The sequence below is a fragment of the Quercus lobata genome, chromosome 7 (genome assembly GCF_001633185.2).
Source record: "Quercus lobata isolate SW786 chromosome 7, ValleyOak3.0 Primary Assembly, whole genome shotgun sequence".
Classification (NCBI taxonomy): domain Eukaryota; kingdom Viridiplantae; phylum Streptophyta; class Magnoliopsida; order Fagales; family Fagaceae; genus Quercus; species Quercus lobata.
In genome coordinates, this window is record NC_044910.1 from 12493339 (window position 1) to 12521094 (window position 27756).

Below are 27756 nucleotides of genomic sequence, written 5' to 3' on the forward strand. Positions count from 1 at the left end.
TTCAGGGGGTATTTTGGCCAGTAGTTGAAAGTTTAGGAGACGTCAGGGCATTTTTTCCAATTTTTTCGATTCATACTTTGCCATTGTCTCAAGTTCAAATCCTGGTTATTCCCTTCTTAAGAGGGGATTCTAAAGCATTGAATGACTATGGTGCTAAGGGAATGGTCACTATTGTTGTCAACTGCGGTGATTGGGATGGTCTTTGGACAAAATTGACATACAAATCTCTTTACATAAATAAAACCCCCTCTTTCTAACAAAATAAGAAATAAATTAAAATAATTGTTGAATCAACTTTTTAATTGTTTAGTTGGCATTTCAATTGACATAGCCTTGTGTGATTGAACCAACTTATACATAATTTTAGGATTTGCACATTAAGAGACTGCATATGATATGCTCCCATTCAGATGATTTTCAGCCCATGTAATTGGTCGGAAAATATTGGGTTTTTGGAGGGTATTCTAAATTGTAAGGGAAGTCTCCCATTCAGATGGAACCTAGTAGTTGCAACAAATAAAATTAAGGAGTAATAGGATTTTTGTATTTAAGTAGCCATCTACTTTCCTTTTTTATTGCCGAAAGTACAATGAGTAGTTGTTCTCTTGAAGGTTATATCTCCCCCTTCTTTACAACAATGTTCTTAATTCTTATTTATAGCCTTTTGCATGCGGTTGATTTTAACATATTTACTAAATCAAGTGGAATATCATTGGATCACTTTGGTGGCACTAAGGGTTGAAGTTTTGCTGTTTAGCAAAAAATAAAAAAAAGGGTTGAAGTTTTACTGCTAAAATTTATATAATACAAAGCTGAAATTGGTACGTGTTCACAGCAAAGTCCACCTAGCAGATGCAGTAAAATCCAGCTATCAATTGTCTAAATTTCCAACACCTAGTTGCTTTTTCTAGAGAAACATATAACGAACACAAGTTAAATTATTAGACACCTAATTAGAGTATTCAACAAATATATATATTAGACACCCAATTGATAGTCTTGTGGGTCCTGGGATGTCTCTTATGAGATTAAAATTCTAAAAAAATTTTAGAATAATTTTATCATGGAGTTTCTAAAATTTTATTCATTCATATTGAAATAAGGGGATTTGATTTTGACACTTCATCAATATTTAAACAAATATCGGCAATCACCATTTTGGTATTTATTTAATCCAATCCACTTATTTTAGAAATGGATGGATAAGATTTTAGAGATTTCATAGTGGAGTTACTCCAAAAACTTTAGAAGATCTAATCTTCTCATGTGTTTAATGTTTGTATAAAAATTCTTTCCAATATCATCCCTTTTTGAGGACTCACAGAAATACCTTGGAGGTTAAAGCTTGCTTACATTCTTCTTGTGCTATAATGAATAAGAAGTCATCCTAAAACTTTAATGAAATTTTGTTGTTATTATTAATCTTTTAAGTAAGTTTCGATATATAAAATTTTATACTATTTTTCACAACTGGTAAGTTGGCATTTTGTTATTATTCGATAATAAAAGTGATGTCAATAATGTTCCTATATGAAAGTGGTACACTAATCATAATTTGTCACCTCCACACAAATTATGAAAATTGTTATGTATATATAACATTTTTATAATTTTTGTTAGGGTTGTTTTGATGTCTAAAATGTTTTTATTTATTTATTTATAATAATTTAATTATTAGAGCAATTGGGAGAAGGGGAGTTGATGTTTATTCTCTTAAACTCTCACATTTTTAGCATAGGTAAGATATGATCTTAAATTTTTTACGAGATGATAATAAATTTTATTATATGTTCGTTTGTAAATGTTTATAAAGTATCTTTTTTTAAAGTCCAATTTATTTTAATAATTGGGGTTTTAAACATTATACCTTTTTTTTTTTTTTTGTCTAAAAGTTGTATGTAAACAAGTTGGAAAAATAAATAAACTTAACAATAGACCATAATGAAAATGCACTAATTTTTTTTTTTTAAATGCACTAAACTTATTTATACCATTGGCCAACAATTTTTCTACAAATTAAATGGTCTGGTTTTTTATTAAAATATTCAACCCAAGGTTTAATGACTCAATCCCTTTTCAAACCCATCCTAAGTTTTGACCCACCAGTCCTCTTGAATAAAATAGTATTTTGCCCATTTGGCTAAGCATGAATAGACCAATTTCACATGCCTATGTTCTATTAATAGGAAAAATAATATTCACATTGAATTGGCAATGCCAGCGAAGCTCACCCCATTAACCCTGTCAAAATGTTATAACACCACTATACTATCCTTTTCCAAACCTGCCACATAACCCTACAAGATTAAACAGCGCTCCACCAATCCACGTGTCTCCATTTGACACTAATTGCACAGAATTTTTGATACCACCCCGTCTCCCAAAGACGCACGCCTTATTTTAACCCTAACACGCCAACGGTAAGATAAAGAAAAGTGAAGAGCCTCCAACGGCTAGAAATTCCATACCCCATCTACAGCCGTTGGATTAAAAACAGATCGAACGGTCATAATTCAAAAATAAATTCGACCGTTGGGCATAGCTCTCCTCCACTTCACAATACAAAAAGGCAACCGTTTCATTCATTCGAGGTTCTTCTCATTCTGTACTCGTCAGAGAGAGAAAAGTGACCCAGAAAGAAGATCGTAGAGAGAGAGAGACACACACACACACACACACATAATTTCTCAAGCACTTTGAAATGGCTTCAAGACCCATTGTTCCACAACAACCCCGAGGTATTCCTTTGCTCTCTTTCTCTTTTTCTTGAAGATTGGTAATGATTTTTCTTATGTGAATATGAGACTCTTTTTGGGTTTTCGATTAAAGGTTTGTCTTTTGATTAGTAGTATAGTTCATTTTTGTTTGATACCCATTTGTTAATTCGAACTCTTATGGGGAAAATAGTACGGATTTGATTATTCTCGGTGGGTTTCTTTCTATCTAAAATTATTTTCTTTATTTATCCGTTTTGATTTTGATTTTTTTTTTTGGGGAGTTGGCTAATCTTTGATTTGATTTTTAAATATTTATTCATCTTTCTTTGTTTTTCTTTCGCCTTTTTATTCAGATTTATCTGGGTTCACTGAGTTTTTATTCCCAATTGTTGATCTTGATCCAAAGGGAACGTTTTTCATTTTTTAATGGTTGTTTGTTAAAATTTTTGTTTGGCTGCTGAGAAACCTGACAGGAATTAAAAAAAAAAAAAAAAAAAATTAACTCAGGATCAAATTAAAAGACTGATGGGTCTCTTTCCTCTACTCCTGTCACCAATCTTTTGCTATCTGATATAACCAAATTGCTTTCCAGGTGAAAGTTATGTTCTTTCTTATTGAAATTTCCTTTCAATTTTTATAGGAGAGGCAGGAGTTGGAGGGGCTAAGCAACAACCGAAGAAGAATGTTGCAGGCGAAGCAAGAAACCGTAGAGCACTTGGAGATATTGGGAATTTGGCAACAGTTAGAGGAATTGAGGGCAAGCCTAATCGTCCAATCACAAGGTTTCTCTCGCTCTTCATCTCTCTTAATTTAATATTGCTGTTGTTTTTCTTTTCTTCTTGTTGAATTTTTCTGTTGCCCTTTTCAGGAGTTTCTGTGCCCAATTACTTGCAAATGCACAAGCTGCAGCAGCTGCTGGAAACAACAAGGTTCCATTCCCATTCATCGTTTCTTTCTTCGTTTTCTTTTTTGGAAATTGAGAGAATATCTGATTTTGAATATTGTGTTTGTCTGATTTTGCAGAAACAAGTTTGTGTAAATGTGGATGCGGGTAAAAAAGCCGGTGGGGCACCTAAGCCGCCTCAAAAGAAAGCCACCGTTAAACCAAAGCCAGTGGAAGTGATTGATGTAAGCCCGGATACACAGGAGGATGATGCTAAGCCTAAGCAAGAGAATAATCCTATCATCAAGAAAAAGGATGGAGAAGCAAGATCTGGAAAGAAAGCACATGCTTTTTCTTCAGTCCTCACTGCCCGCAGTAAGGTGAAATTTCAATTCCTCCTTCTATTTTGTTGTTTGACTGTTCTTCAAATTTGGGGTACTAAAAAAATCTGATCCTATTTTGTTAGGCTGCTTGTGGTCTGACTAACAAACCGAAGGAGAAGATTATTGATATTGATGCAGAAGATGTTGGTAATGACTTGGCTGCTGTGGAATACATTGAGGACATTTACAAGTTCTATAAACTAGTTGAGGTATATATAAATTATATACATATTTTCCCATTTAATTAACTTCATTCTATGTCTCTCAATTTGGTTTGATTGTACGTAACCTCTAATATATTATGTATGTAATGCAGAATGAGAATCGCCCTCATGACTATATCGACTCGCAGCCTGAGATTAATGAAAGTATGAGAGCAATATTGGTGGATTGGCTGATAGATGTGCATAGAAAGTTTGAACTTTCGCCAGAAACTCTTTATCTGACCATCAATATAGTTGACCGTTTCCTCGCAATTAAGATTGTGTCAAGGAGGGAATTGCAGTTGGTGGGCATCAGTGCCATGCTCATGGCCTCTAAGTATGAAGAAATCTGGCCCCCTGAGGTAATAATGGATTTCATTACTCATAAGATGTGCATATAAATTGTCAAGCTTGACTGTAAATTGATACTTGTGTTTTGTGCAGGTCAATGACTTTGTACACCTTTCAGATAGAGCTTACACTCATGAACAGGTTCTGACTATGGAGAAAACTATTCTTGGCAAGCTAGAATGGACCTTGACTGTGCCTACACCATATGTTTTCCTTGCCCGTTTCATCAAGGCATCCATTCCTGATAAAGAAGTTAGTACTCTTTTCTAATTCTAGCACATGCTTCTGAATTTTGTGTGAACCTAAAAAGTTTGTTTCTTTGTTTTCTTATTTTGCTAAAAAATGTTATTGTTTCAATTGTATGTATAGTTGGAAAGCATGGTCTATTTTCTTGCTGAGTTGGGTATCATGCATTATACCATAATGTATTGCCCCTCGATGATTGCTGCCTCGGCAGTCTATGCGGCTCGTTGCACTCTAAAGAAGACTCCTTGGAACGAGACCCTTAAACTTTACACTGGCTTCTCTGAACCACAATTGATGTAAGTTAAATTTGCCTATGCCTTACTTATTTTTGCTTTGTCCCTTCTAGTTTGTGTGCTCATGATTTATATATGGCTTTCCATTTTGTTTCTAAAACCAGGGATTGTGCTAAACAACTAGTGAGCTTCCATGCGATGGCTGGGAAAAGCAAGCTTCAAGCTGTGTATAGGAAGTACTCAAATCCGGAAAGAGGAGCTGTTTCGTTGCTTCCACCTGCTGCTCTTTTGCTGTAAACAGAACATTGTTTCATCAATCACATTGCTTTATGTGAGATGTCGCACCATTCACTTTGCAAAATTGTATTGGATTCTTAGATTCTCTCATTGTAAAGGCCCAAAGAAAGATTCATTCGTTTATGACTTTCAAGTTACTAGAGTTTATTGATTGTTAGCTGAACTGGATAATTGGAAATGAAAGAAACAAAATTGTTTTCCTCTAAAATGTATGGTCTCCACTGATCAAAAAAATCCAATTATTCCTTAATTAAATGAACTGTTTTTAACCCCATCTCAAACGCTAGATGAAAATCTTTTTCTCAATTCCTGAGTTTTGATATCCTAATCGAACCAACATTGCAGATCTCTTGTATTTAAAATTTGGAATTTCATAATTTTGACGATCGGTGACTTCTTACATGTTAATTTTTCTTTCTTGATTGGACCTTTTTTTTTGGTCAGTTTTTTAAAAACCAGAGATTTGGGAACTGTGCTGGTTAATGTTGCAACTGGACATAGGTCCCATTTGATAAAAAAATTGAAAAAAAAAAAAACTGGACCCCACAACTTATTTTAATATTTTTTTTAGCTGAACATATGTTTCAATTCCACCATGCTGCAGGATCTTAGGTAGTAATTCCAGCTAGCTGTACCCTCTCTTTATGTGGTCCAATGGAACCAGGATGCCCAATCAGTAGTTGGTAAGACAAATGGGCTCAATAAAGAAGATGGAGGTAGCCCAATGAAGCCCAAAAGCTATCCCAAAAAAAAAAGAAAAAAAAAGAAGAGGCAAATGGAAGAAGCGTATGGTAGTAATTCCAGCTAGCTGTACCCTCTCTTTATGTGGTCCAATGGAACCAGGATGCCCAATCAGTAGTTGGTAAGACAAATGGGCTCAATAAAGAAGATGGAGGTAGCCCAATGAAGCCCAAAAGCTATCCCAAAAAAAAAAAAAAAAAAAAGAAGAGGCAAATGGAAGAAGCGTATGTGTGAGGAAGGTAGGTACCCATGGAGATACAATCTCAATTGATGAAATGGCGGTGGTTGTTAAGCAGCACCGCCAAGAGCAATGATCGCCCTAGGATGGAACTGCTAAGTGCTTGGGAACCTTCGAACAGTTAGAGTGTTGTGCCAATTTGTGCAATAATGGGATCCCAAAATTGTTTTCTTATTGGAAACAAAGTTGAAGTTGAAAGCAATGAAGAAAGAAAAGGAAAAAGTTGGTTTCTCAAATGGATTGATTGTCCCTAGTTTAGGTAGAAGTGGTGGGTTAATTTTGATGTGGAAGCGAGATATAACAGTGGAGGTACAAGGCTATTCTGGTAGCCATATTGATGCGATTGTAACTGACTAAATGGCGTATTATTGGATTCTATGGGCAACCTATGACCCATTGGAGGAAGGAATCATGGGACCTTCTCAGAGCCCTGAATAGGCAGTATCAGCTCCCTTGGCTATGCTTTGGGGACTTTAATGAAATCCTGTTAGTAGAAGAAAAATGGGGAGGAGCCTGAAGACCCTAAAGGTAAATGGAAGATTTTAGAGATGCCATTCACCATTGCAAATTCAGAGACCTTAGGTACTGTGGTCCTGACTACATACGGTGCAATATGCAAGAGAGGAAAACAGAGTGTACCTGAGGTTAGACCGAGCTCTCGCAACCCCTGAATGGACTGATCACTACAAGGATATGAGAGTGCACCACCTGGTAGATTCTACTTCCGACTATTGTGCTTTCCTGGTGGCTGATTCTATAGCTATGCAACATCCTAGAAAGCGAAGATTTTACTTTGAAGCCATGTGGACGAGAAGGGAAGAGTGCAGAGAAATTATCAAAGCAGCCTGGGGTGAAGGTATGGGCCTAGAAACTCTGAATGATATAGTTGCAAGACTGAAGAACTGTGCTGATGATATATCAAGGTGGAACAAAGCTGTTTTTGGTCAAGTCCCAAAGAAAATTCAGAGCAAAAAAAACGCCCTTAATAATTTGGTACTCAGAGATAGAGATGGGAGCTTGGGCAGTGAGATCAATGACCTTATGGACAGTAAGGAAATTATGTGGCATCAGCGATCTAAGGTGCAATGGATGGGCTTGGGGGACCGAAATACAAAAAATTTCCATTCAAAAGCCTTTCAAAGAAAAAAGAAGAACATTATTTCTAGAATTATGGATGGGAATGGAAACTGGTGTGATTCTAATGAAGGCGTTGCAAATGTGGCTGTTTCTTATTTCACAAAGCTCTATACTACCTCCCACCTAAGTCGCATAATAGAAGTCACTAATGCAATTCTGACTAGAGTATCTGGGGAGATGAACCAAGACCTTATCAAAGAGTTCACTAAGGAGGAAGATCAAAGAGTTCACTATGGAGGAAGTTGAAAGAGCCTTAAAGCAAATGCACCTGACAAAATCGCCAGGACCCGATGGTATGTCTACCCTTTTTTTCCAAAGGTATTGGGATGTGGATGGTAGTGATGTTACTCGAATGGTATTAAATGTTTTAAAATCTAATATGTCTATGCTTGAAATCAACAAAACATATATCACCTTGTCCCAAAAAATAACAGTCCTACCAAAATGTCAAAGTTTAGGCCAATAAGCCTAAGCAATGTGGTCTATAAGCTCATCTTAAAGGTCTTGGCCAATCGCTTCAAGGTGATTCTTCCTCAAATCATAACAGAAAATTAGAGTGCCTTTTTATCTAAGAGATTAATAATAGATAATGTACTAGTTACTTATGAACTCATGCACTATTTGGAACATAAAAGAGATGGGAAGGATTGTTATATGGCAGTAAAATTAGATATGAGCAAGGCCTATGACATAGTAGAATGGGGCTTCATTGAACAAGTTATGGAAAAAATGGGTTTCCATGAAAAGTGGATAAATCTTATCATGCATTGTATTACCACAGTCTCTTATTCTATTATTATCAATGGTGTTGCACATGGTAGCGTTATTCCAACTAGGGGTCTTCGTCAAGGCGATCCCTTATCATCCTATCTCTTCTTACTATGTGCAGATGGCTTCTCCTCTCTCATAAATGAAGTTGCCAGGAACCATATGATCAATGAGATGTCCATTTGCAGAGGCTGCCCCATGGTCACACATCTCTTCTTCGCTGATGATAGCATTTTATTTTGCAAGGCCAAAAACCAAGAATGTCAAAAACTGGTTGAAATCCTTAATCTATATGAAGTTGCATCGAGACAAAAGATTAATGCGAACAAGTCTTTTGTTTTCTTTAGTCTTAATACTCCAGAAGAAAAAAAGAATGAGGTTCTAAATATCATGGGGCCCATGCAGGACTCTCGACACAATAAATATCTTGATTTCCCATCCATTATTGGTCGATCTAAAATTGAAGTATATGCCGAGGTTAAAGAAAGAGTTGGGAAAAAAATTATCCGAGTGGAAGGAAAAGATGCTGTTAATTGGGGAAAAGAGGAGCTTATTAAGGCAGTTACTCAGACAATCCCAACCTACACCATGAGCTGCTTCCAACTCCCTAAGGGCTTGTGTGAAGAAATTGAGGGGATGATGAGAAGATTTTGGTGGGGACAATGAAGGGAGGAATCGAAGATTGCTTGAGTCAGCTTGAAGAAAATGTGCAAATCAAAGCTTAAGGGTGGTATGGGTCTTCGAAACCTCCAAGCCTTTAATTTGGCTATGATGGCTAAACAAGGCTAGAGATAGGGGTGTGCAGTCAACCTGCCATCCCACCAAAACCAACCCGACCTATCGAGTTGGGTCGGTTTTTAAGGCTTGGTGGGTTGGGTTGGATTACAAAATTTTTTTTGATAGTGGATCGGGTTTGGTTTCGGTCATAAAATTTCAAACTCGCCAAACCCAACCCAACCCAACCTGACCTACCCATATATTTAATATATATATTTAAAATATATTATATAATTAATAAATTTTTTTAAATAACTAGCTCTTCCTATCCTATATAAAAGTCAATTAGTTCACACAAACCCTAGTAAATTACTATTGGAGTTACATTGATACTAATCTTTGAGTTTTTTTAATATATTTATATTTACATTTTTTCTATTCAATTTAATAATAATAATAATAATAATAAATTTGTCCAACCCATGGGTTCAACCCGACCCATGTGGGTTGGGTTGGACTTATGTGATGGGTTGAATTTTTTTTGACCCACCATGGTGGGTTGGGTCAAAAAATTCTCTTAACTCGACCCATGCACACCCCTAGCTAGAGATTGCTGATGAATCCACACTCCTTAGTAGCTCAAATTTATAGGGCTAGATACAATCCCCATGGAGATGTCCTCAAGGCCAATCTTGGATCCAGTCCTTCCTACACTTGAAGGAGCATAATGAGTGGACTTGAAGTAATTAAAAGAGGAACCCGATGGAGAATTGGGAATGGAAGATTGATCCACATTTGGGAAAATAAATGGTTGCCCACCCCCACAACATACAAAGTTATCTCCCCTCCTTTCACTTTTGATGATTTTCCAGTAGTCTTAGCACTCATAGACAGTGATACTAGAAGATGGAAAGCAAATTTGATCAGGTCGTTGTTCCTCCCTTTTGAAGCATCCACGATCCTCAATATTCCACTTAGTTATAACCTTCCAGAGGATAAACTTATTTGGGTAGGCAATACAAGAGGAGTATTTACTGTGAAAAGCGCTTATTATATAGCTCTTAAAGTGGTAGAATCTACTGAGGAGGGAGAAAGTTCTTCGGGAGACTGTAGAACTCCACTATGGAAGTGAATGTGGCACCTAACCATACTAGTGAAGATGCGTATTTTTTCTTGGAGGACATGTATGAATGAATTATCAACAATGCTAAACCTACAAAGAACAGGAGTGAATTGTTGTGAAACACGCCCCAGTTGTGGTAGGAAAGCAGAGTCCGTCTCCTATACGATTCTCAGATGTGACATTGCTAAGAAAGTTTGGGAGTATTGGATAGAATGCCCAGTGGTCTTTCAACTTGAACCTTTCCATATAGCTGACACGACCCTAATGATCCTTGCAAAAGGAACCTCCCAAGATCTAGAGATATTCTTTGGGACAACATGGTCAATCTAGTATAATACGAAACTCGCTGTGTTCGAATCCACTTGCCAATTCCCTACCAAAATCTGGAACTTTGTTAGAAGATATGTACAAGACTAAAGGAAGCTTTAGTCCTCTTCTCCCCAAACCAGCTCGTGTTTGAAAAGAAATGGAATGTGCCCCCTCCCGGAGTATTTAAAATCTATGTAGACAAGGCCACTTCGGAAGGAGAAAGAAACTCTAGTGTGGCAATAAGGGACTCTTTTGGGGAAGTTATAGCTGCTTGCTGCAAATACCTTCAAGGTAAATTTTTTGTTCTTGAGGTAGAAGCCTTGGCTATTGAGTGTGGTATCTTGTAGGCCTAAGACTTGAAGTTGACAAATGTGATAGTTGAGTCTAATGCTCTTTTAGTCATTCAAAGAATCAACTCCATGGAAACAAAAGGCTATTTTGGCCATTTGATTCAAAGCATCCTTGGTCTCCTTATTTCATTCAAAAGCTGGAAGTTTAAGCACTTGAAAAGGGACTACAACAGAGTCGTGCATGAGCTAGCCCAATTTGCTAGGCAAGCTGGAGTTTCACAAGTTTGGAAGGGGATTTCTCCCCCTGTTGTGCAACATCTTGTTCAAGCTGACTGTAGCTAATCTACTCCTTGCGAAACTTGTAATCCTCTTTGTTGTATTCCTTTTCTTGGTTGAATGAAATCACATCATTTTCCAATAAAAAAAAAAAAACAAAAACAAAGTGGTCCAACTATTCAATGATATGCTCATATCACTAGTGGCTGACCTCAACAAAAATCTATTGAAAGCTAATTTTATCTTCATATTTCAATAATTTCATAAATACTACTAGTATTGGATACACATGTTCTTGATTTTAAGGTTGATTGCGTAAAATATTAACAGTCTTTGCATCTCTTTTGCCATTGGTATAGATTTTCTTCTTTTCCTTATGAGATTGAGATGGAATTTTGTGACATGTTCCATGGTTAATGATGCTTCTTGCTGTGAACTGTTAGGAATTGGACAGTTCCAATGCTTTCCTTTCAGAAATGGATGTAATAACAGGAGCCAATATATTTTTTGGGATGCAGCCCATCCAATATGAGTTCTAAGTGGGAAAGGCATACAGAGCTCAGTTCACATTACCATCTTAACCTCCAAAACGACAAAAATATCTTCAAAATCTCTAATACAATTGAAATACCCTCTAAAACCACAAAAATGACATTAATACCTCAAATGCATTAAAATGTAGAAAATTATCCTTGAAATCTCTAAATAACCACAATATGCCTCAAAATTTCGGGAATCACCTTAAAACTTTTAAAAGTCACACACACGCACACAAACTTTCAAGGTTTATTTTGGAGGTTTTGGGTGTTTAAAAGTATAAAAGTGAATTTATAAGTTTAATTGATAGTTGTTGAGGGTCATTTGTGAGAATCCAGGTAGAAAGAAGAAAAGTGCAATAACAAGGGCAGTAAAGAATTGGCAAGCAGATAGCAAAACCATTAGGCCCAAGCGGCAGGGATAATGGGTCACAGACCCATGAAATAAACAAATGGGTCTTGAAGAGGCAAGTGGGCTTAAAGAAGCCCAGAAAGAGAGAAATAGCATCCCATGGGCAGTGTATGATGTAGAAAAGTGAGAAATGACTGCCGCAGGTCCAAAGTAATGCAAACTAAGAAAGTAAGGAGTTTGTGACAAGCCCACGAATCCCAAGGATGATAATAAGGTAATTGGGCCAAATAAGCCCAATGAAGTTAGTAAAAGCCCATGAGAATGCTGAATTAGTAAAAGGGCCAAAGAAGCCCAAAGAAAACAAGTGGGCCAAGGATGCCCAAGAGAAAGACAAAAGGGACACATGAGCCCATAAGTAAGAAAAAACCAGTGGCCATACCAAGCCATTGGGGGAAAGAGCAAATGGTTGGCCTAAAGAGGCCCAGCAGGATTGAGTCATTACAGCAGGAATAACAGAATAATATGGCAGGAAATGAGGGAAATCAAGAAGTGGGCCAAAGAAATATAAGGTTTATCATCAAATAAGGCCTAGCTTCTAAGAGGAGTGGGAAATCAAAAAACAGCCCACATAAAAGGTCGAAGAAAATGGACGGCAGGCTATGCAGGCAAGCCTCCAGACCACAGCAGACGAATGGGCAGCAGGTAGATTTTGGACACATATGGAGGGAAGGCACGCGCAAGGCCCAGGCACCACCAGCCTGTACCCAGCCAATACAAAGTATGGTGAGGTCGGGGGTCAGAGATTCAGAGGGAAATCAAGAAGTGGGCCAAAAAATATAAGGTCTATCATCAAATAAGGCCCAGCTTTTAAGAGGAGCGGGAAATCAAAAGGCAGTCCACATAAAAGGTCAAAGAAAACGGACTGCAGACTATGCAGGCAAGCCTCCAGACCACTGCAGACGAATGGGCAGCAGGCAGATTTTGGACACATATGGAGGGAAGACACGCGTAAGGCCCAGGCACCACTAGCCTGTACCCAGCCAATACAGAGTATGGTGAGGTTGGGGGTCAGAGATTCAGAGGGCATGGTTTGGTGCTGGGGAGAGGGGAAAAATCTATTTTTGAGGTTTCGACTCAAGCTCTTTTGGGGAGGTGTCCTGTTGGGATGACTTACTACCCAAAAGAGTCAAGCTGAGTTGGAACCACTAGGTGCATGCCATGAGGGATAGGGAGAGAGAAAGAACTCAGACCGTAGTAGGAAAGGGGTGTCACGGCAGACAAGCAAACAAAATACTCTTTTTTGTCTGGTGATGGGGGGGGTGGCATACAGATGGAACAGTGATGGTTGGCCAGTACACCCAGACCAAACAAAGGAGGTGAAGGGATAAAACAATAAAATCCGATCACGGTATGCACTATAAAAAGAGGGTCTTGCCGTGAACAGAAAAACAGAGCAACAACGGGACCTTGACTAAGAAATAGGAATTTGAAAAGAGAAACCAAGAAATAGAAAAGGAAACGAGTGGGAAAGAAAGAAAGAAAGCAACCAGAAAGAAAACAAAGTGAGAATTAGAACTACAGGCACGCACCGGTAGATTGATTCCTTCTCTCCCTCATGAAGTCCTGCTCTCTGTGAAAACCACAAAGAGCCTCTATGCATAAACCACTCAGGTCCGTTTCCCTCAGGACAGTTAATCTCCACGGCAGGACTTTTCCCTGAGAGATTAATTGCATTGAGAAGGAACGTTCTTTCCTCTCTGGCTTTGCTCTTGCGGACCGGACTTTAGTTGATTTCCTAACATTCTGATCAACCCATACATATTAATACTTGTTCACTTCTGTTCTGTTCTCTTCCTTCCGTAAAAATGATTATTATTGCTGCTGTAATTGTGTTCAAGGGTTGTTTGGTCATTTCCCACTGAGTGGCCAGATATTTTATTATTATTATGTCTGTTTGCCACAACTTGTCTGAAACAGTTCTGCCTGTTGTAAACACATTCCTGGCAAAGCTGGCCTAGTTTGCGCACAAGCCGGACTAACTTGAGTTGCAGATGGACCGGTCCCAACTCCCTTATCCAGAAAACTTGGGCCTAGTGCTACAGGAAGTAGCCCAACACCACTAGCACAACCCACCACTTTACAATAGTTTTTTTTTAAAAACTTGTTTATTCTTTTTGTCATTTCACTGTTATTTTCATTGGGCTTATTATTGTAATTTTCAATAATTTTACTTTGATTGTGCTTATCGTTTTAAGTTTTTTTTTTTTTTTTTTTGAGATAATATAGACAGAAGATATAGGGAATGAGGAAGGAGGGAGTGGGAAGACAAGACTTACCACACTAGCACTTACAAAAAGGCCTAATCTTTGTAAGTACTAGCGAGGCTTAATTTGCTTATCTTTTTAAGTTGATTTTAATTATTTTGTATTAATATTTTAAAGTTGTGAATTAAAGTTTTGTTTCATATCTATATACAAATATAATAAAATTTGTGATTTTTCATTCGAGCAAAATGTCTAAAAGTGTTTTTTTAGAGCATTTTCAAAAACACAACCAAATACCAACAAACATACATTTTTTTGCAAATTTTCTAACAAAACATTTATGATGGTTCTCTAGTAGAATTTTTATTTATTTATTTTATTTAAATTTTCCAAATACGATCGTAAACAAACAAGTACTTAAGACCATTTTAATTGTCCAAATACATTGATGAAACAAATATCTCCACTATAACAAACCCTGATAAAACTTGATGTTGGATTTCCAATTTTCAAGGACCAAGACCAAAGAATCCTGAAAGAAAGAAGAACTAATTTTTTTTCAATCAAATTGACCACTGTCACAAAACATTAACAACATGATGATTTTAAATTCATTTAAAAAATATTTGGAGTGGGGCAAATCAAGTACTCCTTGAGAATTCCGATAAAAAGAGAGAAAAAAAAAAGTGCTCCTTGAGAATTGAGATAGTAATATAGTATATCAATTATTGTATAACCCATGTATATGCACAGTATAATTAAAAAAATTACAATTACACACATATCTGGGTTCAAATTATACTTAATGTAAGAATGACAAAACTTAAATACAGTATTTTAGGTGTTGTTCCTTAAGTTCCTCTCTTAGGATTTAGTCTTGTGGCTACTTAATTAAAAAATACACTTTCTTCCCATAAAAAAAAATCCATGTGCTAAAATCTTAAAAAGGGAACCTAAAGAATCGCACCTAAGTATTGTACCTAAGTCTTGCTCATGTAAGAATTACACATTTTTTAAGTTATAGATGAGTTTTACTCTCTCTCTCTCTCTCTCTCTCTCATTTTTATTTAGTTTTTTTGATATACACATGAGTTTACTCTTTTTTATTTATTGAGTTTTTGATGGTTTATTTATATTACACTATTCATTTTTTGCACAACTTTAACTAACCTAAAAAAAAAAAAAAAATTAAATAGGACATGTAGCGCAAAATTAATTAGACAACAATTGGAATCCAATTTAGAATCTAATTAGATTTTCTCTCAGTTTTGGCTTTAATTATATATATATATATATATATATATATATGTATGTATGTATGTATGTATGTATATAATAGTAAAAATAAAAACTCAAACTTGCATAAGAAGCCCTTCTTATTCATCACTCCCCATTTTTGAAACAAAGAGGAAGAAAAATGCTCTCTTCTCCGCCCTGGTAATTATTATGGGGCAACAAATTGCATAGAGCTAGACAGAGGTGGAATGCTTGGACTCGATCTTGCGAATCTACCTTTAAGTCTTGGTCTCAAATCCACCATTTTTGCATTACTTATTTCACATGTTATTTTATCAGATGTCTCATTAGGTAACAACATTGGTTGGGAAATTTAGTTACTCTATAGTATGAATTGGTAACATACTGTGGTGTGAATGTGGTAACATTTATTACTCATTTCTATACAAAAACTTCTCTCCCGCCAAAACCACACTTAAGCCCTATAAATAGATTAACCTTCCTTACATTCCCATTCACACTCACTAAACACCTCTCTTTCACAAAAAAAAAAAAAAAAAAAAAAAAAAAAAAAAAAAAAAAAAAAAAAAAAAAAAAAACCTATGTTTCCAAAATAAGCCAAATTGATTTTTTTTTTTTTCTTTACAATCTCCATTCCTCAGGCTGTCACCGAGTAGGATTTAAGTTAGGGTTTGGTTACTTTAGTTTCATAAACAAGTTTACATTCATAAAGTTAGTAAGGGTGATGTAGGGACATCTCATAAGAAATACGTGTTCTGCGGTAGCAAGCCTGAGGAAATTTGGCAATCAACGAGAATAAATTGAGTGATGGAAATTCGTGGCATAAGTTTAAAAGCGAAATATTGGGAAACCAACATATCTCAAGGATTATCTCTCATAATTGAAGGTTAACAAAAAGCTGTCATTCAGAGAAGTTCTCATTAAAGCTGTCATTCAAGCCATACCAACGTACACTATGGGTTGTTTCAAGCTACCCAAAGGGTTGATCAAAGAGCTAGAAGTCCTTATTAGGAAGTTCTGGTGGGGCTATAATGATGATTCAAGGAAGGTGCATTGGGTTAGTTGGGAGAGGTTATGTGATGCAAAAGAAGTGGGTGGAATGGGTTTCAAAGAAATTGAGAAGTTCAATGACGCCCTCCTTGCTAAGCAAGTATGGCGGATGATGCAAAACCCGGAGTCCCTTTGCTTTAGGGTCTTCAAAGCCCGTTTCTTTCCAAACTGCTCTATTCTTGATGCCAAGGATTCCAATACCGGATCCTATGCATGGAAGAGCATTCTTGGTGCTCGGGATGTTATTAGAAAGGGTATGGTGTGGCGTATTGGGAATGGTCAATCTGTTCAAATTAAGGAGGACAAGTGGCTTCCGGTAAAACCAAGTAGAGTAACCCTCTCCCCCCTCCCCTCTGTTGTGGCGGAAACTAAGGTGAGCTCTCTTATCAATCCAGAGTTGGGTGTGTGGAAATCTGAGGAGGTTAACGGGTTTTTCTTCCTCATGAAGCTTCTTTGGTATTGGGGATTCCACTTAGCCACAGAAAACCCCCTGACCGTGTGACTTGGTCATGCACTCCATCTGGAGAATATAGCACAAGCAGCGCCTATAAATTGCTAGCTGCCTTGACTTCAACAGCCCATGCAAGTTCATCCAATCAGGCCTCTTAGAGAAGTTTTTGGAAAGGAATTTGGAAGCTGCAGGTGCCCAACAAGATTAAACACTTTGTTTGGAGAGTTTGTAACAATGCTCTGCCTACCAAGTGTAATCTGAAGCGGCGTCATATTACAGAGTCGGACTTGTGTGAGTTGTGCAAAGTCACTCCGGAAGATGCCCTTCATGCACTGTGCTTTTGCAGCCACGTAGCCCCTGTGTGGCAACCTTTCCACTGGTTCCAAACCATGATATCTCCCCCTCCCCTTAATTTCTGTGATTTACTTAACAAGCTTTTGCAGGTTCGGGATGATCTCAGAACAGAGTTGTTCGCAACAATTGCTTGGTGCTTGTGGAACAGACGAAATGCTCTTCATTTTGGACGCCCAGCTAATCCCATGGCGAATATCAGTTCCGTTGCTGGCGCACTGGTACAGGAATTCATTGCTAGCCAGATTCCAGAAATCCCTATCCATCAACCTTCTGCTCGGCATCAATGGCGCCCTCCAGAACCAGATATAGTCAAAGTGAACTTCGATGCGGCACTCTTCAAACGGACGAACTCAGCTAGTATTGGCATCATCGTGCGTGATTGGAGAGGAGTTTCCCTTGCTGCCTTGTCCATGCCTATTCCGCTATCTTCATCAGTTGCTGATATGGAAGCGCTGGCCTGTCTCAGAGTGGTCCAATTAGCAGCAGAGTTGGAGTTTCAATGCGTAATCTTCGAAGGTGACTTGGCCACAGTCATTTCTGCAGTAAACCAGGGGTCTTCACTACTATCTTCCTTTGGAAATATTGTTGACGATATTCGGTATTTACTTCCTAGTTTTTCCTCAGCTACTTTTAGTCATGTCAACCGCACTGGTAATTTAGTTGCGGATGCTCTCGCAAAAAAGGCTTGTTCCAACGTTGGTAGCCAAGTTTGGATGAATGCTTTACCTTCAGACATTGCTGTTTTGGTAGACTTTGATGTTCATTAGTTTTATTTTCAATTCAATAAAGTCCCAGGCTTGAGGTCTGGCTTCTCAAAAAAAAAGAAAAAAAACTTGGAATTGTTTGGTTTTTCCCACACTACAAATTTTGGGATTCTATTTGATATATATATTTATACAAATTGATACAAGCTTTTGTAGTGTGGGAAATCAAGTTTCAACTGCTCAGAATTCCAATTTTCTCAATCGATAAGAGAAAGATTTTTATTTAGAGAGTTTTGCAGAATTTTTATTACAATTTGAAAAGATGCATTCAAAACAATAAATAAAGATAAGATAGAAGATTTCTATTATCTAGTTACTCCTTGAATTGAAGATTTTTGGTACTCTTTATTAATTAACTTGTGTATTACGTGACTATAATCTTGATATCCAATTAAATTTGATATTCATCCACATGTCTACTGGATGCTACTTTAAGCCTAAATTAAACAATTAAATTTTGTACTTTTTTTTTTTTTTTGAATGATAGTACAAATAACACTTAATGATAGGTTCTTTTGTCACATTTAATGGTCCCTTCATATTATTGTCACATTCAATAGTACTAATATCACATTAGTAATGCAAATTTATTACTTACATCACATTTGATGATCCCCTAATAATGCAAGATACCAAATTACTGCGTAATTGGTTTGTAAGTCACATTCTTATCAGATTCCATTCCTATAATCTATCATTCTAATATTTGTTTATTTATTTATAAAATAATTATAATAATTAGTTAATTCAGAACAATCTTCGTAATAATTATAATTTTAATAATAAATTCTCCCAAAATAGTCAAAACATGAAAATTAAGAAAATAACCATGAAAATTAAGGATCTCCAAAAATGATATTTAAAATCTATATAATGAGAAAATACCACAAAACTTCAAAAATGACCAAAATACCCTCGTTAACATATAAAATGGCTACAATACCCCTAAAAAAATCTCTAAAAGGACTGAAATATCACCAAAGCATAGAAAAACAGTCGTTTTGCACATCAACTACTGAGAGGAAAAATGCTGCACAAGAGGGCTAATTTTGTAGCCAAAAAGCTACATAGTATGAATACTGTTAATTCCTTATATTTATTGTGTCAAATTTGCAATGCAACATATTAAGGTTAAAATTAGGGAATGGTGGGTCCAAAACACTGCCTTGGCAAGGCTTCACGTCATTAAAAATAATGACAGGCCTAAAAGTCGTACTAGCATTCCATCTTGTCCATTTCATTTAAGTACCTTTTATTGAACATCTGATCATGATAAGCATTCTAGACTTTACACAAATAGAACTCTCCCTTCCTAATTTTTAAAAAATATCATTTATTAGAACAAGCATCACAACATGCATCCAAATTATTAGAAATGTAAATTGAAATTTTATAATTGGCATGGTGTAACTCAAGACAACATCTTAATGTACAACTTAGGAAGAGGGATAAAACATGATGTGACAGTGATGCATCAAGTAAATATCTGATACTAGTGCCTCATAGATGCCATTGATTATACAGAGAATATGTAATTTACTCCTAAAAGAAAAAAATTATGTGCATGATAGTAAGGATGGTCTTTGGAAGGAATCTCCATAATAACTAGAAATTGGCTTGTTGTAGCTATCTACCAAAAGCCTTACCATATTTGCATCCTAACGATCAAAACATTCAAGATCCACAGACAACACTTTCAAAAATCAATCTGAAAGCTTTAGGCCTTTCTTCTCCTGATTAACCGAAAGGGTATCAATTTTCACAAAGACCAACATAAAGCAAAATAAACCCTACACAAGAACATGGGAAATCTAGCACAAATTCAAAGAATTTTACTCATCATTTTTTTTTTCAACAAACGGCCTTTAAATATAGGGATTGAAATATATGATAGTCAATGAGTTTGGATTGCTCTAGTTAACAATGGGAAGTATAGACCATATTGCAGTAATAGGAACACAAATCTAGAATATTATAAAAGAAAATTATGGCTTATAGTTTAATTGTGAAGAGAACAGATAAATCCAAATATATGTAGGAAGGCGATTTCTCCCAACAAGCAAAATGAATAATAAATTCATAATACTTTACTTAGATGTCCTAGTCAATATAATTCATGTACTTTAGAAAACTGAAGAACATATAAATTCTTGGCACATCTGGATATGGCATCTCTGCTACTGTCGAGATGATAATTTTAATTAACCAAATAAAGTAAAATGAAAAAAACTTATTGGATTTGGGAAGGATCGTCGTTTGTCAATATTAAAAAAAACTTTCGGTTATCAGATACACCTTTGACCTCTAATATCTTCTCATGGATTGACAATCCACAAATAGGAGTTGAGTCATAAGGTTGATTCCTATTTCCCATATCTTTCCATTGCTCCATTCGACGGTAGTTGCATGCCTCACCTATCTCGCATTAAGGATTAAGAGATTCTCAAATAACAATGACACGTGAGAAAACTTTGAGAAATACCCTATTCTTCTAGATTAATTTGAATGTTTAATAAGTATATAAAACACTATAAACGTTTAGACCTCCAATTTCCAAAATATCAATTCAAGCTTATTATCAAACAATTAATGTGCGGAATTTGAACATAAGCATATAACAGAATTGATAAACAATTTCAACCAAATAAAATCATATTCACAACAGAAATTAAATGGCAAAGATTAAGGGAAGAGAGATGCAAATATAAGGACAACACAATGTTGTGTTATCGAAGAGAAAACCGAAATCCTCGGTGTAAAACCTCTCAGCTGCCCTCTAAACGGTAAATAATCCACTAAAGAATGTACTTGGGATACATGAACAGCAGAAGACTCTCCAAGCCTAATCTACCTAGTGTACCTAAGCCCTCCAAGCTAGTACTCCAATGAGATTACGCTGAACCTATTTCTTCTTTAGCTTATCGGATTCTTCTATAGCCCATAGCATCAACCAATATGAAATTGGTCCCTTCCTAATTGTTTCCCAAGCACCAAATGGCCTTCTCACAAATGTGGGTATGGTGAGAAAAGGTTTTGTTAATGTACCTCTCAAGGTTGTAACAATGGAGAGGGTGAGAGTAAAGGAATTTGAAGAGTCTCTATGTGAAGATTGAGGATGAGTCAATCTTGTTTTTCTCTAGGGTTTCTCTCTCAAAATTTTCTCTAGAAGCTCTCTACATTTCGTGGGTATAAGGGGTATATATACTAGGGTGAGAGTGGAATGCAAAGAGTTAGTTTTTCAAAACAGAGTTGGCTGCCGGCTTGGCCTCGCGACTTGACTGAGCCGTGAGTTCCAGCTGCGAGGCAACTGAATGGCCAAACTGGATTTTTTGTCCTGTAGTACTACAGCTGACATGACGGTTCAGCTTCTCTACATACTTGGCATGTGTGCAACTTCTGGCGGCTTGCAAGTCACGAACTACCCGCGAGATCCAATTGTAAGTCCTTGCTTCTTTGCACAATTTTGAGCATTTCTTCACACTCTTTCACACGCTACCCTTACATGATTCCCATCTAAATACAGGGTTACTAATTGCTAAAATACAAGTAAATTTGGCACGGAATTAAGCCAATAAGATGGTTGATAAAATTCAATCTTACATAATTGATCCTTGTACGAAAAAGATTAATTAATTGGAGACTAAATCTTGACCAATGTACAGTATTAATAAATTGATTGAAGACTTTCCTTATACTTCTTCTCCTAACATGCACTATAATAAAGAATATATAATATAAGAAGGAATCTTAAAAAAAAAAAAAAAAAAAAACCCATATACTATATAATAAAAGTTGAGTTATAAAATTTGTGGTTATGCTATGTGACCATCTTTGCTTTATAACAAGTGTTTAGACTCTTATTAAAACATTGTATTACCTAAATTTTAAGAAATTTGAAATTCTACTTCAATTAAAATTTTATTTCCAAAACTTTCAAATAATGTAAACTAAATTTAGTATTTATTTTACTTATTTTGGTTTTATATCATAATTATTTTTAAATATCATAAAATTTACGTATATATATATATGTACACTGTACTTACGCGAAGTGACTCTCTCTCTCTCTCTCTCTATATATATATATATATATATATATATATTCTTTTTCCAACTTGCATGTATGCATTTCAAAGGGCTATATGGAATCAAAATCTTTCATACCATTTGCCAACCTCTATCTTTATCACTAGCCAAATACCACCACACCAACCTTTGCCATTGCCATTGACAAGAGACGACCACCAACCTCACCAGCACTATGAGATGATTCAAAAGTTGTTCGAATAATACGTTCAACCTTAGACTAATCAAACTTCCAACAAAACCTTATACAATAAAATGGGATCTATATCTTAAAAAAAAAAAAAAATTAGAAAAAAAATTTAAATATTTGTTTAGGTAAAAATAAATTTTAATATTTAATAATATTTTATAGTAATAAGAATAGTTTGTTACTAAATACCGACCATGCCTAGAGTTTAGAAGGATTCGATGTTACCAGATCTAACGTAGTTTGAAAAAGTGATAAGAGCAGAATTGGACTAATTTTTTGCTTTGATTGCGAATGCTTTTGGACCGGCTTTTGATAGAACCAGAGGATGTATACCTAACTGATTCAATCTTTTGCATATGTTTCAAAAATTAAATATTAAATAAGAGAGAGTGTGTGGCGGAGATTGTTAGTGGTGTAGATGACAAATTTAACCTTTTTTTTTTTTTTTTTCTTATCTTTTATTTTAGGTAAGTAAAATAAAAGGTTTGAGATCCTGTGCGATACCTAGAGTATTGCACGGTTTGCAATAGCACAAATCCCAACCATCTATTTAATCTAATGACTCATTATTTTTATACCTCACCAAAATTAAAAAGACGCTTTTACCCTTAAAATTTTTGGAGTCCGGCCGTTGTTGATACGTGTGAGCTGTGTTCATATTTGATAAAATCAAATTTCTCTCTCTTGCATTTGAGCTCCTCTACCTCTCCCTCAACCCGTCGTCATTGCTGCCAGCATCACCCAACTCAGATCCATCAGCCAAAACAAAGAAAATACTGCATCTTACCATCTGAAATTTTTTAATCCCTTAACACTCACACTCACACTCCCTCTTTCTCTGTCTCCAAGTGTCTCAACCCGCCGTCACTGTTGCCAGCATCACCTAACTCAGACCCATCAGCCAAAACAAAGAAAATACTGCATCTTACCATTTGAAATTTCTTAACCCCCAAATAGTCACACTCACACTCTCCCTCTTTCTCTGTCTCCAAGTGTCTTAACTCTCAAGGATTGAAGCTCTCTCTGAAGCGACGCAGCCAATGGCCATATTGGTGGTTCCAACGGTTCTTGGCCATTGTATTGTTGGAAAATCCCTAAAATCCCCCAAGTCATCGCGGGCCTATCTTTGATTCCTAGGTTGCTTCCAACATCAAATGACTCAAGGAGGTGAGTTCTCTCTTTTGTATACATTGAATCAAAATAAAATTATTTTTTGGGTAAGTAGAGAGTTGGGTTTAGGGTTAGGATAGTTGGGGTTTGATTTTAGTTCAACTAATGATATATATTTCACCATGGAATCATTATTTAGTTTATGTTTTGAGGAATATTTTTGGGTAGTTTTTTTGCTGAAACTTAAATATTGTACATTTTCAAATGGATATGTGAAATATGGTCTAGCAAAATTATAGAAATGGATGGTTAGTGGTACAGGGGATTTAGCTAAAATCCCTATTTTGCTTAGTTAGATGTTACATTTGTTGAATTCTATGCTTTTAGGTCTTAGATGTGTTTAAATTATAGTGTTTTAGGTATGATACACTTAAACAGTTTATTGTGAAATTTTAGCTTGAAACTGTCATTTATCAATTGGGTCATCATCTCTCATGATCATATATTGGTCTGTTGTAATTCTTATATATGATAAGCACAATGCTGGTACAAAAAATTTCAGCTTTTATTTTCAATGAAAAACATTCATTCTTCTATATTTATAATAGTAGATAATTTTGTACATTTGTTAATTACAGGAGTATTCTTTAATTCATTGCATAGTGTGGTGAGAGAATTCTCTTAAAACATGGATGCCAATGTAGATTTGAATCCTAGAGTTGGTATGAAATTTGATACGTTAGAAGATGCATGGGAATTTTGGTTAAAATATGGAAGGCAAGTGGGCTTTGATGTTAGAAAACATTACATAAATAAAAGTAAGAATGATGGTAAGGGAACATCAAGGGGATTTGTATGTGCAAAGCAGGGCATTCGAGGTAAAGAAAAAGAAGATATGATTTGCACTCGTAACCGAGATGAGACAAGGACTAATTTTCCTGTAAGGCTATATGTTTCATTAGTGCGAGTAAGTGGAAAGTTTAAAGAGTTTGATTTTGTTGGAGAACATAATCACACTCTTCATCTATCAGAAATAGTTTATATGATGAGATCTCAACAAAAAATTTCAGAAGTTCATGCAGGATTGATTGAGTTAGCATCCTCTTTTGGAATCAAGCCAAAAGCAGCACATGAGTTGATAAATAGAGAGGCTGGTGGGAGAGCTAATCTTGGATTCATTGAGCTTGATAAAAAAATTACCTTAGAACAGGACGGCAAAAAAACTTGATATATGGTCAAGCTGCATGTTTATTAGGGTACTTTCAGGAACAATTAACTAAAAATCCATCCTTTTAATATGGAGTACAATTAGATAACATTGAGCAGATAACTAACATTTTTTGGGCTGATGCTAGAATGGTTATTGATTATGCTAATTTTGGTGATGTGGCGACATTTGACACTACATATGGTACTAATAAAGAGCTAAGACCATTAGGGGTGTTTACCGATTTCAATCACCATAGAGGGTTAAAGGTTTTTGGGGTTGTTCTTTTATATGATGAAATGGCAGAATCAATTAAGTGGTTGTATGAATGCTTCTTAGTTGCACATACAGCTAAAAGACCTAAAACAATTTCTATGGATCAAGATCCTGCAATGGCAGAGGCATTGAGTGAGATAATGCCTAACACTTACCATGAATTATGTTCTTGGCACATAATGCAAAATAGGATAAAACATTTGGGGAATTTTATGAAGGATGGTCTTCTTTTTTTCAAGTTTTTAAAACTTGTATGTTTGAGTTTAATGATGAAATTAAATTTGAAAAAACTTGGGAGGACATGATTGACACATATGCCATACATGATCGTAGTTGGTTGGATACTATCTACAAATTGAAAGGAAAATGGGCAAAGTGTTACATGAAGAATGAATTTACATTGGGAATACGAAGTACCCAACTCAGTGAAAGTTTGAATGGAGATTTGAAAGATTACTTGAAATCTGATTTGGATGTGGTAGAATTTTTTGAACATTTTGATTAGGTGATTGAGCAAAAACGAGAAAGAGAGTTACAAGTTGAATTTAATGCTAGGCAAAAATTTCTTCAGTTGGGCTTGAAAAATTCTCCATTGTTAAAGCAAGCAGTACAGGTGTACACACCTATAATATTTCGAATGCTTCACGATCAAAATGACCTTGCATCAACAGTAAGGATAAAAAATCGCCAAGAGGAGTTGTTAGTGCATACATACACTATTGAGTTTATACATAAGCCTAGTGAGTTCATAGTCTCTTATGACACTTTAGATAAGACATTTTCATGTAGTTGTAGAAAGTTTGAAATTGTTGGGATTTTATGTTGCCATGAAGTCTTCGACTTCCTTGATATAAAGACAATTCTTGATATGTACATTTTGAAAAGATGGACAAGAGAGGTAAAAAGTGGATATATCTTGGACAATAGGAGAACAAATGTGGAAAATGATGTCAATTTGAGTGTTACACAGTGATATAGAAGATTATGTCTCAAGTTGGTATGATTAGCTTCTTGAGCGGTAGACAATGAAGAGGCATTTGCTTTAATAGAGAAGATGATAGAGGAATATGAAAAAAAGGTTGAAGACATTGCAGCAAAAAATGCGGTTAGTCATCAATTGCCCCATCAAATGCCATTATGTAGTGGAACAGAAAATCTTGATCTTAACCAACATTTGGAAGATTTGGTTGAAAGAGAGAAAGGTCTTAAGAAAAAAGAAGGTCGTAAGGGTGGAAAACGAAAGAAAAGTTGGGTTGAGAAGCAAAAAAAAAGGGGGGGGGGGGTAGAGTTGAATTAAATGATGAGGTTAGCCAATAGTTTTCCAAAGTAAATTTTATTTATTTATTTTTATCTCTTACTAAGTTTCCATTGTTTGTAAACTTTTATATTGTTATCACTAATAATATATATATATATATATATATATATATATTCTCAGATAGGAACTTGGTTTTGCTCCTAACATGCAATACAATAATTATGGCTTACATGGAGAACAATATTTGCATCAAGTAAGAGATTTTTTTTTTTTTTTTTTTATTTGTAGTGGAATAACTTAATCATTTGTGAAGTTGGAGGTTGTACTACACTTGCCTTTTCATTTGTGAATTTATTAATAAGGTTTTCTTTTAGTGATATAGTGGACTTATCCTGTCACTTTTTCCACGCCAATGATGACATCTGAATTGGGACCAATCCATAGTTTCCAAACTAGTTTCACGTCATTCTTAAAGGTAAACATACTTGTTTACATGTTTTGCACTTATAAGTAATTAGATGATTTCTTAAACTCTCTCTTATAATCATTGTGATTACATAGGCACCATTAACTCCATTATTGTCTCAAGTATCAAATCTTGCGGATGTTAGTCAGGTAAAATGTAAATGTTTTCATACATGAAATTTTGAAAAAACTTACATGTTTACTTGTTTTGCAATTATAAGTAATTAGACGATTTCGTAAATTATTTCTCTTATAATCATTGTGATTACAAAGGCACTATTAACTCCATCATTGTCTCAAGTATCAAATGATGCAGTTGTTTGTCAAGTAAAATGTAAACATTGCTTTAAGTGACTATCTTCCCTCAGTTAAGCTCTGCCAATCTTCCCTACTTTTTTTTTTTCATGAACTAGTAGATTTGTGTAATGTATATTCATGTTTTAAGTGACTATCTAGAAAATTTTGAATTGGTGGATTTGAAGTTTGTTTTTCTGATTGATTTGTATTACGAAGTTTCTATTGAAGTGGCTTTATGCGTAAGATTTAAGTAGGTCTTGGTTGCCAATCAGGTAGTTGATGGGTTGGGATATTGTTATGGCTTGGCTGTGTGTTGTCTTGTTGACTAGTGATTTGGGTTGGCTCTTTGATGGTTGATAGTGATGGATGATTTAGGTGTGGCCGGCTATTGATTGTCTCTTGGCTATGCACACCTGGCAATGGTTGATTTGGGTTTTGGCTTGGCCTATGGTGAGTGACTTTTTTAAAAGGCCATTCCTAACTGGCCTTTTGTGTGAGTTCCACCTATAACAATTTGGTGAGTGACTTATATTTTTGGTTGAGGCTAGTTTGGTTTTGGTCCCTCAAATTTAAAATATTTAGTTTTAATTCTTACTCACCAAATGAATATTGGTCAAGTAAAAAATAAATACATGTGTTTATATCCTCTCTACTCACCAAATGAATAAACTTATTTGTTTATATATACACATAGGGATATGAAGTTAGGTTCAATTAATTATGGACTAACTCCATGTGTTGTAAATACAAATGCTTGCTTGCAAACACCACACTCTTTTGGTATGTAAAAAAACTAATAAATGGTAAGTTCAATTATAGTGAAATTTTCTCATGTTTGTTTAAGTTTAAAATGTAACTTGATTTTTTTTGACATATTTTTAGGCTAATATTGATTTTGCAGTATGATGGATAACATTTTTTGGCAGT

The 27756-nt window shown here is 35.6% G+C and overlaps 3 protein-coding genes across 4 annotated transcripts; all 3 read left to right on the forward strand.

Annotated features, from left to right (window-relative positions):
• Window positions 1-2633: 2633 nt before the first annotated feature.
• Window positions 2634-5521, forward strand: LOC115954271 (G2/mitotic-specific cyclin S13-7-like). Its single transcript, XM_031072182.1, has 9 exons — window positions 2634-2738; window positions 3358-3499; window positions 3586-3646; window positions 3741-3980; window positions 4067-4192; window positions 4300-4548; window positions 4631-4789; window positions 4907-5079; window positions 5181-5521. Exons 1-9 carry the CDS (start codon window positions 2702-2704, stop codon window positions 5311-5313), a joined length of 1320 nt encoding a protein of 439 aa, XP_030928042.1. The 5' UTR covers window positions 2634-2701; the 3' UTR covers window positions 5314-5521.
• Window positions 5522-5848: 327 nt separating this feature from the next.
• On the forward strand, window positions 5849-8470 carry LOC115954272. Of its 2 annotated transcripts, none has more exons than XR_004083870.1 (2): window positions 5849-7747; window positions 8319-8470. XR_004083870.1 is itself a non-coding variant. In XM_031072183.1 (2 exons), the coding sequence occupies exon 1, from the start codon at window positions 6986-6988 to the stop codon at window positions 7673-7675; it is 690 nt and encodes a 229-aa protein (XP_030928043.1). In that variant the 5' UTR covers window positions 5849-6985; the 3' UTR covers window positions 7676-7722; window positions 8319-8470. The 2 variants fall into 2 exon arrangements, 1 of the variants encoding a protein (XP_030928043.1); XM_031072183.1 differs by having other exon boundaries at window positions 5849-7722.
• A 15544-nt stretch (window positions 8471-24014) lies between these two features.
• LOC115951603 (protein FAR1-RELATED SEQUENCE 5-like) lies at window positions 24015-24554 on the forward strand. Its single transcript, XM_031068775.1, has one exon. The coding sequence runs from the start codon at window positions 24015-24017 to the stop codon at window positions 24552-24554; it is 540 nt and encodes a 179-aa protein (XP_030924635.1).
• The last annotated feature ends 3202 nt before the right edge of the window (window positions 24555-27756 follow it).